The sequence below is a fragment of the Hirundo rustica genome, chromosome 11 (genome assembly GCF_015227805.2).
Source record: "Hirundo rustica isolate bHirRus1 chromosome 11, bHirRus1.pri.v3, whole genome shotgun sequence".
NCBI lineage: Eukaryota > Metazoa > Chordata > Aves > Passeriformes > Hirundinidae > Hirundo > Hirundo rustica.
The window spans coordinates 16,188,887-16,200,689 of NC_053460.1; the positions used below are offsets into that span (position 1 = coordinate 16,188,887).

The 11,803-nt window shown below is 49.3% G+C and overlaps 1 protein-coding gene across 1 annotated transcript in view; it reads left to right on the forward strand.

The window, feature by feature from the left end:
• Nucleotides 1-7,107, forward strand: part of TDRD12 (tudor domain containing 12) — a 184,994-nt gene extending 177,887 nt beyond the window's left edge. The window contains exons 15-19 of the mRNA XM_040075676.2: nt 3,927-4,128; nt 4,660-4,752; nt 5,670-5,833; nt 6,471-6,575; nt 6,874-7,107. Coding sequence (XP_039931610.1) covers nt 3,927-4,128; nt 4,660-4,752; nt 5,670-5,833; nt 6,471-6,543 — 532 coding nt within the window. The 3' untranslated portion in view covers nt 6,544-6,575; nt 6,874-7,107. The remainder of the gene's footprint in view (nt 1-3,926; nt 4,129-4,659; nt 4,753-5,669; nt 5,834-6,470; nt 6,576-6,873) is intronic.
• The last annotated feature ends 4,696 nt before the right edge of the window (nt 7,108-11,803 follow it).

Consider the following 11,803-nt stretch of genomic DNA (forward strand, 5'->3'; position numbering starts at 1 on the left):
CTTCTAGTTCTACAAATTGCAGTTTCTCTTTTGATACTCTTAATCTTTTTTTTTCTCCCAGAAAATTTAAAAGCTTTATTGTAGCTTCTCTAACTTCAACTTCATCTTCCCCAGATAGTAGAAGATCATCCACATATTGGATAATTTGTATTCTAGGAGGAGTGGAGAAGGCTTGCACTATATATTTTTTTTTTATTATTTTTTTTTTTTTTTTTCTAAAGCTTGCTCAAATAAGTTTGGAGATTCCGTGAACTCCTGCGGTAATTTCGTCTACCTGAGCAGTCGCTGTGGTTACCGAGGGAACGGAGCTCGGGGCTGCAAGGGGAGAAGGGAAGGGCATAGCGCCGAGGCTTGGTCCTCTAAGGGCGGAGCATAGGCGGGGTTTGCTGCCGGGACAGGAGGAGGGGGCAGTGTCGGGGGATGCCAGAGGGGAGCGTGGCCAGCTTGCATGGGGCTGGTGGCAGTTGAGTTAACGACTCCCGGCAGAGACAAAGGAGCGGCGGCAGCGCCCAGCGCAGCCGGCTTAGGCAGGGCAGCCGGGGATCGGGCAGTGGGGGAAGCGATTGGAGATAGGACGGCTGGGACCGACGGGCCCCCCCCGGCCCGGTTGGGGCTGCAGCCCTAGACCACGCGTCAGGAGGGGCCCCCGGCACGGCCCCCAAGGCGGCTGCAGACCAGGCGGCTGGGGCAGACAAATTCACCGGCGGGGCCGGGGCTGGGGTGTATGCGGGGACCGGCACAGATGCCGCGGGCTGCGAACCGGCGCTCGGGACGGGAACCGGGGCAGGCGGGGCTGCCGGAGGCTGCGAGCCCGCGCTGGGGGCGGGCGGGGCTGAAGCGGGACCTGGGACAGGGGCTCGGCCGCGGACGGATAGAGCGGGAAAGGAGGGGGCAAAACTTGCAAAGGATCCCACTCTATTTTCTTCTTTTCTTCTTGTTCCCTTCCCTTTTCTTTCCCCTTTTTTCTTTTCTTGTTTCGTCTCGGGCGTTTCTGATACTTTAAAGATTTTTATTCTCCTAAAATCTCCTGTCTAACATGTGGCATATTCTCTTTCTTCAGGATTAAATGGTTCTTTTGAATTTACAAATATATTTAGAGCTTAACAGATCCAGTTCTCAAAAGAGCCATATCTTGGCCAATAAACGTGGTCAGATCTTATTTCCTTCTCTGCCCATTCTATCATGCAAAATTGTATCATCTTTACCTTTTCCTTTTTTTTTTTTTTTTTTTTTTTTTTTTTGTACAAGGGTTTTTATCCCAGTTAGCTAACATAATGCCAAGAGGGCTATTTTGAGTTATTTCTGTTGGTAATTTTTTTACACTCTTTTTTTCTTGCTTGTATCCAACTTACTGTTTTTCTGTCCTATTTTTCAAGATTTTATCTATTCGTCCCCCACCTCTGTTTTTCACTTTCTCTTACAACCTAAAGACCACTTCTATCTATGCATACACACAAAAATCCCTTCTATCACACACAAATACAATACACTTCCCTCTAAGGAGATATAACAGCCAACATTACATGTGCTTTCTTCCATCTACTCTTACTTCATTCCTTCTTCACTTTTATACACTCTTTCACACTCTTAGGACATAAAGCTTGTCGCCAGAGAATCGTGGCTCTGTGTGTCCTCCCCCTATAGGTGGGCCTCTGAGGAGGGCTCAGAATCTGGTCGCCCCAGGTGCCGATCCACTTATGAGGCTAATTTGCGTGTCACTTACACTTTACTGCCCCCCCCACTCCACACGCCAGGAGAAAAAGGGCTGAATTGCAGGTCACACACGCTTTTCCACAGCCCCCCCACCCGCCCGGGGAAACTATGGCCGGTTTTGCAGGTCACACACACTTTGCCACAGCCCCCACCCGCCCGGGGAAACTGAGGCCTATTCGCAGGTCACACACACACTTTGCCACAGCCCCCACCCGCCCGGGGAAACTGAGGCCTATTTGCAGGTCACACACACTTTGCCACAGCCCCCACCTGCCCGGGGAAACTGAGGCCTATGCGCAGGTCACACACACTTTGCCACAGCCCCCACCTGCCCGGGGAAACTGAGGCTTATTCGCAGGTCACACAACAAAACAACAACAAAACAACAACAAGGTACCTTTTACTTTTAAATCACCTATTACCATTTTAGGTGTTACTGGCCAGTCCCGGTGCTCTTGGATATCCCCTCAATCTAGCTGTGTTGTCCAACCCCAGATGCTCTTGGGCACTTTAGCCCTCAATCTAGCTGTGTTGTTCAACCCCAGATGCTCTTGGGCATAACCTCAATCCGGCAAAACCCTGGGTGCTCTTGGGATATTAATCCCTCAACCCAGCAGGTTTCAGTCCTGGATGCTCTTGGGCATTTACCCCTCAATCCAGCAGACTTTTTTGCTTCACCCTGGGTGCTCTTGGGATATTAATCCCTCAACCCAGCAGGTTTCAGTCCTGGATGCTCTTGGGCACTTACCCCTCAATCCAGCAGACTTTTTGCTTCACCCTGGGTGCTCTTGGGATATTAATCCCTCAACCCAGCAGGTTTCAGTCCTGGATGCTCTTGGGCACTTACCCCTCAATCCAGCAGACTTTTTGCTTCACCCTGGGTGCTCTTGGGATATTAATCCCTCAACCCAGCAGGTTTCAGTCCTGGATGCTCTTGGGCACTTACCCCTCAATCCAGCAGACTTTTTGCTTCACCCTGGGTGCTCTTGGGATATTAATCCCTCAACCCAGCAGGTTTCAGTCCTGGATGCTCTTGGGCACTTACCCCTCAATCCAGCAGACTTTTTGCTTCACCCTGGGTGCTCTTGGGATATTAATCCCTCAACCCAGCAGGTTTCAGTCCTGGATGCTCTTGGGCACTTACCCCTCAATCCAGCAGACTTTTGCTTCCTAGGGGTCCCACCCCTTTTTTAAAATTCAGTCCCAGTTTCCCTGGGGGGGTTCTCTCACTCTTCTTATCACTCGCTTCGTCTCTTTACTGGCCGTCTTTCTCGCGAAAGAACGGAAACGCAGCGTCAGAAACTCCGCACTCGCTTAGCAGGTCTGGGATAACCAGCTGCCTCTCATTCACACACATTCATCCCCCCCTTTAACCGCCCCTCCAAACCAATACTTACCTGTCCTTTGTCCTTGGGTCTTTGTCTTCGTGTACACTTTAGTCTTAGGGGCTAACTACCGCGGTTTTAGGGAATCTCTTCCCTTTCTTTGTTTTATTGTCTCCTCTTGTCCATTGATCGTAACCTGCATCTGCCGGTCACAGCAGGAGAACACAGAGCGAGGCTGCCAAACTGGGCAGGGCGCGCCGTCCTCACTCTGATTCTCCTAAGGCACCAGCAGTGAGGTGTTTTAACCATCCTCTGCTACCATAATTGTGATAAACGCCGATCACTTGTTTTAAAATTTTAAAAGTTTAATAGTAAATAAGATGGTTATAAAAATAGAATTAGAGTAAAAAATTTAACAGTTTTAGAGTTAGGACAATACAAGACAATAAAAACAAAGTTACAGACGTCTGGGTGCCTCTCCCGAGCTACAAGCTCTGAAGAAGGACCCCTGTTAAAAAAAATTATGTCTTAAAAGCAATAGCCTGTTGAATATTCATACAATTTATACATAATGCATAAATTCCATTCTAACTAAGAATTGTCTCTGGTTAGTATCACTTTTTTCCTTTAATCTCTATGGCGTCCATTAGGCTGAGAAAAGCAGGAGGAGCTGGTCTCTTCTGATAAGAAAGTAGTAAATTCTTTCTTCTTTGAAAGATTTATATTTTCCTGTGGTTGGTACATAAAAACTACATTTTAACTACAAAACTACATTTACCATACTATCAAAATATTAATACCACATTAACAATTAGCACAACATAACACATATAGTAAATATCTTGCGTAGAGCCATATAATATGCACTTTTCACACTACTCTATGAAGGGTTCAGGTGGTAGAGACTCCAGCAAACAATGAAGAAAATAAGGTCACAATTAAATACATAGATGAAGGCAGGACAAGTCAAGTGAATAACGATCAGCTGCTTCACTTACCTGCAAAGTTTCAGAGTCTGCCACCTCAGGCTGTGGAAATTGTAGTTTGTGGAGTAAAACCCATAGATAACGAAGTTGAATGGAATCCAGAGGTAATAAGCAGCTTTTGCATGCTATTTCCTTTACACTCTTCACTTGCTCTGTTTTTTATAAAAAAACGGTTACCAGCTGGGAAGTTGGGTAGCAAATTGCATTGCTTACTAGCACTGACACTACCTGCTATTTTGGCAGATTCTAAGGTGGTCAGTGTTTTTTTCTGTTTTTTCTGTAAAATAATACAGTGAAGTTAATGGGATTTTTTTTCTGATTTAAATGTCTTTCTTTGAGATCAGGTTCTCACTGCTTTGGATTCTGGGGGAGAACAGGGGGAAGTGTAGCTTCTCTAAACTGACCTGGGTTTGAGTAAATCTTTCATTAAGGAAACTTCTTCCTTGAAGGCTGATTTTGTTCTACCTTAGAGTTTAATTGAAGTATTCCACTGGTGTACTCCAAACTGTATTTATTTGTTGAATATCCTTTTTATTGTTAAGCTCAAAAGGTGCTGTTTCATTGTAGTTGAAGTGAGTGTAAAGCTGTGTTGGTATCCATACATCTCAAGTGCAGTGACACCTTGTTTTTCCTAGGTGACTAAACACATTAATCACAAAATTAAAGGAAAACTTCATCACGCCAAAGTGGTGCATACCTTGGGAAAGACGGTGTGGGTAGACCCAATGGTAGGTACAGCATGGCAGCACTGGGAAATCTTAGTGTACGTGCACATGGTCCAAGGCTATTCCACAAAGTTAGTAACAAAAGTGTATTTGGGAGGTACTGGTATTCAGTAGTTTTGTCTTGTGAAATCAGTTCTGCAGCTTATCATATTCCTCTGGAAGAATGAAACTTGGATTCTCCAAAGATGATTTGCTGCTATTCAACAGCTCTTGAAGTAGATTTAATTTATTCTGTTTATAATTCTAAGTCTACTCTTAAAACTTGTACACTAGTTTGCACCTAGTGGGTTTTAGTTTAAATTTTTCTGCAAATCAAAAAACACTGAAGCTTTTCTCCTTTATTTTCTTGATCAGAACAGGAAAAATGGGTGCTCTTGTTCTTGGTTTTTTCTTGTTCTACAGCTTCACATCCCTTAGCGTCCAGCAGACTTTTTGATTTTGTGGAGGGAGTCAAGTGAAAAATGGATTGGAAAGAGAAAATGATCTGGAAGTCATTCTTTCCAGTAGCTTCTGTTCCCATGTGGTGTAGCTCTGACTTTTTGCCAGTTTCTGGGCTTTGTGGTTTTTTATTGCCCCCCGCCCCCTCAACTGTTCTTGGGTTGTTCAGGACTCAGCAGCTCTTCCCTGCATGAGGTCTATCGGGGCTGTCACGTACATGATCAGGGCTGGCACTGTTGCCTTAACTGCTGTCCTGGTTCTGTTGGGGCAAAGAGCCAGTTCCTTGAGCCGTTATCACAATGCAAATGATGGTGGTACTTGGAAGGCAATTAAGCAGGGCAGGGTTCCTGTCTGAAAATCGGGAAAACCAAATTGCCTGCAGGCATAAGGGCTATGTTTGAAGCTCGACTAAAAGAGCAGCTTTGAGTTGGAGGGAGACCATTGAAGAGGTGTGCTTTCCCTTTTACGTTGTGTAATTCAAGGCTGGAGTTAGCCGTCTTCCTTCGATAAAGACGTGGATCAATGAGTACAACATTCGATCTAAGATTTTGTCGATGGGTTTGGGAACCGACAATCCTGAACATGTAGGAGAAATTCAGAAACTGTGCAGACACATACCGGTCTTGGAACATGCAGAGAGGTTGGAGTAAGTGTTTCAAATTTATTTTTCCAGCATGTGCTTTATTTAGAGAAAAATTCTCTCTGACTGAATATGATCCATATTACTGACAGTGATTTTCCTTTAAATGCACAAATGCACAAACAGTTGTGTTTGTGATGTGTCTACTTCCCATTAACTATTCTTTAGCCCCATAACCACAAGGAAAATTGTAATTCTAGAAAATGTTAACCTAGAATTTGATGCAGACAGGCAAGGTAGTACTAAAAGCATGGAGTCTGAATTCAGATTCTGTTATAATTTACAGATGCTTAGTAGCTGGTTTGGATGCTTACCAGTCAGTAAGTGTCTGGGTATATGTTGGCATTTATTCCCTTCTCTTGGGAAGGGAAGGTTGGGAACCTCCATGTCATCGCCAAAGTATGTAGCGCTAGGGACCAGACAACTTGATTGCGATGCTGTGTGCTGAAATGTGTGTAATGCAACTGCTTGGATCATTTTTTTTTTTATAGACCTGCTAAGCCTGAGACTACTGTTGAAAAATTCGAGACTTCAGTATGGGCTTTGTTAGTAAGGCCCAGGTTAAAGTAGGGGGAGGCAAAGTAAGGTGAAGCTGACTGTCATTTGTGGGCTTGGTTTTAAAACTGCTTTATCCTGTGTTTAGAAGCACAAATGGGGACACAGCTGGTCCAGAGACGTCCAGTCCACAGGATGCATGGATACAGGAAAACTGCTGAAAGCTCTAACAGTTCTGTGACTCCTCCAAGCAGTAAGCCTTCCATCATTTCCGGAAGTTTTCAAACTTGAATTCAGGCTGGATGCTTGATAGCAACCTAACAGTCACGCTGGCAGCTGCAGAGCACTTGCAGAGCCAATTAGAGGCAGCAGAGCACTTTTCTAACAGCACAGACTAAGGGCAGATAGAAGTGGTTCTCAGTGTTTAGGTCTAGTTTGTAGTCAAAAGCATTGGGACTTGCTGGGTTGGGTCATTTAAAAGTACCCTGTGTTTGTTCTGAGGCTCGTTTTTTCCTGGTTTATAAATGTTACACTTTGTTAATCACTTCCAGGTTCGGCAAAACTGAGCTGCTATCCTCCTGCAGGATCTGAAGACTGGTCTGAGTTCTCCGACAGTGATACAGATAGTGATGAATCACTGGGAGGAGAAATTCCTTTCCCCTCTGATTAGAATTGTGATTATTGTTAATTAAACAGTTGATGGAATTGTTGAGTTTGATAGTTGATGTAATTGTGGCTTGTTTGTGTAATTGTTAATTTAATACATTACTGTCCTTAGAACCTGACTCCAGTTGTGCTTAATTATAACCTTCACCTGAGATCAGGTACTGGCAAAGCTGTACCTGGTGTAAGAACACAAGAGCTGATGCCATCTGTGTTTTGGTCTTGCAGAAATGACCTGCTTGAAAAATCCAGCTGCAGAGCAGATGTTTTCCTTTGCTTGCTCTGTTCTTCTTTGACTTAATACCTAACCATAAGGTGGTGGTTTTTGTTGCGGCAGATTAGTCACTAGTGGGTTATTTATTTAAGAGGTGTAAGTTGCCTCTCATTTTTGTTTAAGAAACAAGGCCTCTTCCATGAAGTAGAAGCAAAAAGTGGGTTTAGCGATACATTCTTAGCAGTTGAAAGCACCAGTCTAATATAGAACAGTGTAAAAAAATAACCAGCAGTATGTCCAAGAATGTTCTTCTGGCCTCAAGCAGTTTTTGATCAGGGTTTTCATGAGGAAGAGCTTTCCTGGGCACTTGAATAAGTGCGGTTGCATTTTGGAACATACAATGAACTTTTAACATTCTCCTGCACTAGGGCATTCAGTAAAATAACTTTTCCTGTGTTTGGAAGCTTTCCCTCATGAGGGCATGGAGGGCACCCCAGTGTCAGTGGCGGGGAATGAGAGCGGGGAGGAGCAGCAGGTGAGAGGAAGGGGGGGCGGCAGGCAGAGTCTGTGAGAAAAGGGAGGTTGTAACCCCAAAATGCCTAACAGTTCGTAAGAAGGAGTGGTGTAAAATACGAGTTTCTCGTTTTTATATAGAAATTGAATTCCAAATCACCCCACGTACGTTACCATGTATGTGGGTTTAAAATAGTCAACGCTGGCGTGTTTGAAAATCCAAATGAAACTTTCGTACCTATACATTAACCGATGCAAGACCAAAAGCGCTCTCCGTGGTCATTTACCTTGGCTGCGGTTTTTTGGGTCTCTTAGGGCCCAAGTGTCAGATGTAGCGCAGGCGCTGCTGCCGCCCGCTGGTGCTGTCCGGTGCTGCGGCCGGGCCGGGCGGAGCTGCGGGGCACGGCGGGGTTCGGGGCGGCGGGCCCCGGGGCACGAAGGGGTTCGGGGCGGCGGGGTGGGGGGCACGGAGGGGTTCGGGCAGCGGGGTGGGGGGCACGGCGGGGTTCGGGGCGGCGAGCCCCGGGGCACGGCGGGGTTCGGGGCGGCGGGGTGGGGGGCACGGCGGGGTTCGGGGCGGCGGGCTCCGGGGCACGGCGGGGTTCGGGGCAGCGGGGTGGGGGGCACGGCGAGGTTCGGGGCGGCGGGCTCCGGGGCACGGCGGGGTTCGGGGCAGCGGGCTCCGGGGCACGGCGGGGTTCTGCAGCCCCGTGTCCTCAGCCACCCCAGCCCTATCGCGACAGCGGCATGTCACTCCCCGCGTGGCTGGCAGCCCCTGGCCCAGCGGGCTCCGGCCCGGCCGCTGCCGGCAAGGAGGACGCGGTGTCCCTTCTCCCCGGGGGTGCCCGCATGGCCCTGCCCGAACGCCCGGGGCTTGCGGGGGTTATCTTCGCCCAGCACAGTGCTGCCAAGTGCCTCCGCCTGTCCCCCACCTCCGACTCTGCACTCTCCAGGACTGTTTATATTGCCTGACACATCTGTGCCAGAGAGTAGCCACCAGCGCCCCACACCACACCAAGCGCCACTAACATGGCCCCAGGCCACACTTGCGTATCACGGATCGCAGAGAGATTTCCTAATGTCTCTACAAATAATCTGAGATGAAGATATGGGTGTTAACGTCTTTGCAATGGGCCTCTTATCAGGCCCTGACAGTTTGGCTCCTTAAATAGACGAGGGAGTCTGCAAAAGTCTGAACTTCTAAACTTTGGGGTAAAACAGTAGATTCAAGGGGAAAGATGTGCTAAGTGCTTCGGAAAGGCTGTTCCTTCCTAGTACGTCGGCCAAGGGGGAAAGCAAGAGGGCAACATGCAGCCGTGAATCTGCGATAGAAGGCGGCAGTGCCCTCCGAAACCACGAGAGAGCCAACACCGCGGCCGTCTGCCGGCGTCGCAGTGCCAGTTCTCGCGTTCCCCAACGCGCTCCCGGCCTAGCTCAGTGGCACCGCGGCGGGCGTGCCTGGGGCCGGGATCGCCGGCTGCGCTGGCTTTCCCCTTCCCGTGGGTACGTGGTTCCCCCCTTGCACGGCAGACAGCAATGTTGTTAGGGCGGCGCTGGCGACAGAGAGAAAGCGGACTCTGATGGCAGTTGCAGAAAAGACTTTATCGGAGGCCCACGCGGGACCTCCTGACCTCTCAGTAGCTGCGGTACAGAGCCCTGAACAGCAACCTGACAGGTGCTTAAAAGCGGGGAGGGACAAAGAAAGGTGACAGGGATCCGACTAATCGGGGAAAGCAAGGGAGTGGTTAAGGGAATGAACAACAGGCAGGTAGTCCAATCCCGGGCAAGGGGGAGGGATTTCCTCTGGCCCAAGCCTATCACTCGATGCCCCTCTTGGAACATTCCAGATCCCAGGGCAGGGCCCCGAAGTGACAGACAGGTGCCAGAGGGGGAGGAAGGGATGACAGACAGGTGCAGGGTAGGGATGATTGACATGAAACGAACTTTTCTGTGGTAAACAGCTTCTGGGAGAAACCATTGGGAAAAACCGGGGTACAAAGGATTAAACCATTACAAAAAACCAACTGTACAAACCATAAATCAATCGTATAAATCATCAAAAACCTCATGAAACAACCATGCACCGCCACATGCCACGACAGACCTTCTCCCTTTATTTGAAAAAAAGTTGAAGGACTCCTCTGTCTCCTTTTTGGACATAAACCTCTGGTGTTTGTGGATTTTCCTGACATCACCAAGCCCCGGCCTTTCCAAGGTCCCCCCTCTAAGTGCTCTCTACATCCCCCGGAGCTGTCCCTGTCCCTGTGCTCCCCACTAAGCCGTACCCGCCATCGCCACGGTCCCTGTCAGCGCACGTAAGGCCCGCTGTCCCAAACTGGGGGCATTGTGTGCACATAGAGGGGCAGTGGTGCTGTCACAGCAGCCACTGTGACGTTATGACCCAAGGCAGTGTTAAAAGCGTGCTGGGAGTCCGTGTGACCCGCAGAGGTGATGGGTTGCCGAGGAAGGAGCTTGCCCGGGCTGCTGAGGAAGGAGGGCATTGCAGGGGCTCCGAGGCCTCACGTGTATCCTGCTGTCCCTTCTGGGTTGGCAGAGGCTCTCCAAGCGCTCGCCACTGCACTGGCTCATATGGCAGACGTACGGCAGGACCCTGCCTCGGGGGGCTCCCCATGCACCACGGCCATGACGAGGGAGAGCTGCTCCCACTTTGGGCCCATACGGACCCGGCACCTCCTGCGGCAGGAGCGGCGGGAGAAGAAGCCCTACAGCCGTCCAGAAACCCATCCCAGGACCAGCTATGTGCTGACCCCAAGGCTGGGTCCCTCTCACCCGGCACAATAAAGTCCTCTAATCTGCCTGTATTGGGTGATCCCACTCTCATTTGGCAGTCATTCTCCTCTGCCCTTCTAGAGGGCATGGGACCAGTGGATTCTCTTCTTCCCTGGGACTGACAGTGCCTTCCTGTCCTGGCTGGACTAGGGAGCCTGGGTGGAGGGCACGGCACAGCCTCAGCCTCCTGGGCAGCGCTGCTAGCTCTGGGGTGCTTCCTTGCCTGGGAGGAGGTGCCTGGTTCAGTGATGTTTTTGGTGCTTCTTCCTGGACTTGCAGGACTGTTGCTGGGTTTAAGATATGTCCCTGGGCTTGGGGTTGTTTATAGGTTTGGAGATTGCCAACAGGTTTTGGGGATGCACCTGGGTGTGGTGCTTGCTGCCAGCTAGGGGGGAAACTTCAGGGTTTGAGAGTGTGTGTCAGTTGCATGCTGCTGGGTTTGGGGGGTGCTGCCGGGTTTGGGTGTTGCTGCCAGGTGTGGGGTGGATCTGGTTTTGGGGTTTGTTCCTGGATCTGGGTGATTCACCCAAGGTCTGAGGGTTATTTCTGGTTTGGGCATACTGCTGGGTTGAAAGCTGTTAAAAGCAAGCTCTACCCCAGCAGAGCAAAGCCTGTCCCTGCAGGAGCACCAGCCAGTGCTGGGCACGCTGTGCTCTCTGGGTGGTGTTCCAGCAGCTCAGCTCCCCAGCTATCCCTGAGGAGAGCTGGGCTGCTGCCCCCAGGGCTTCTGAACTCTGAGGTGAAATTCTGTCTTTCACTCCTGGAGGACCCTGGGGCAGCGCCCACCTCACTGTCTGCTCTGCCTCGGCAGATAGGGGGGTGTTTCTGACCCAAGTTCAATGCCCTTGGACCCTCTTTGGAGTCTCTGTTGATCTCTCAGAACCATTGCCCTGACTTTCCATCCTACTGCTGGTTTGCTGTGCCAAGTGCAGCTGAAGCTCAGGAGGTTTTCTGCAGTGGAGTTCCAGCAGCACCAGGCAAGGTCTCAGACATTTTCTGTGTTCACCTCAGTTCACCTTTCACTGTCAGCAAGCACTGAAATGGCACAGCCTGGGCTCTTGGATCCCCTTGTAGCTCGTTTGGTTTTTGTGGTTTTTTAGCACTTTAGACACCTTGGAAATCCTTCTGGAGGAGGTATCTCATACATGGCAAAATTGGTTTGAGAATGTGGATCCTGAGGACTAGAAGCAGTCTGACAGCACCCTCTCTGCCTTTTGTATTTCAATTCTTTAAGAAATCATCACCATCCATTTTGATTTTGAAAATCCCTTCAACAGGTACCCAGCCTACAGTGCAGAATG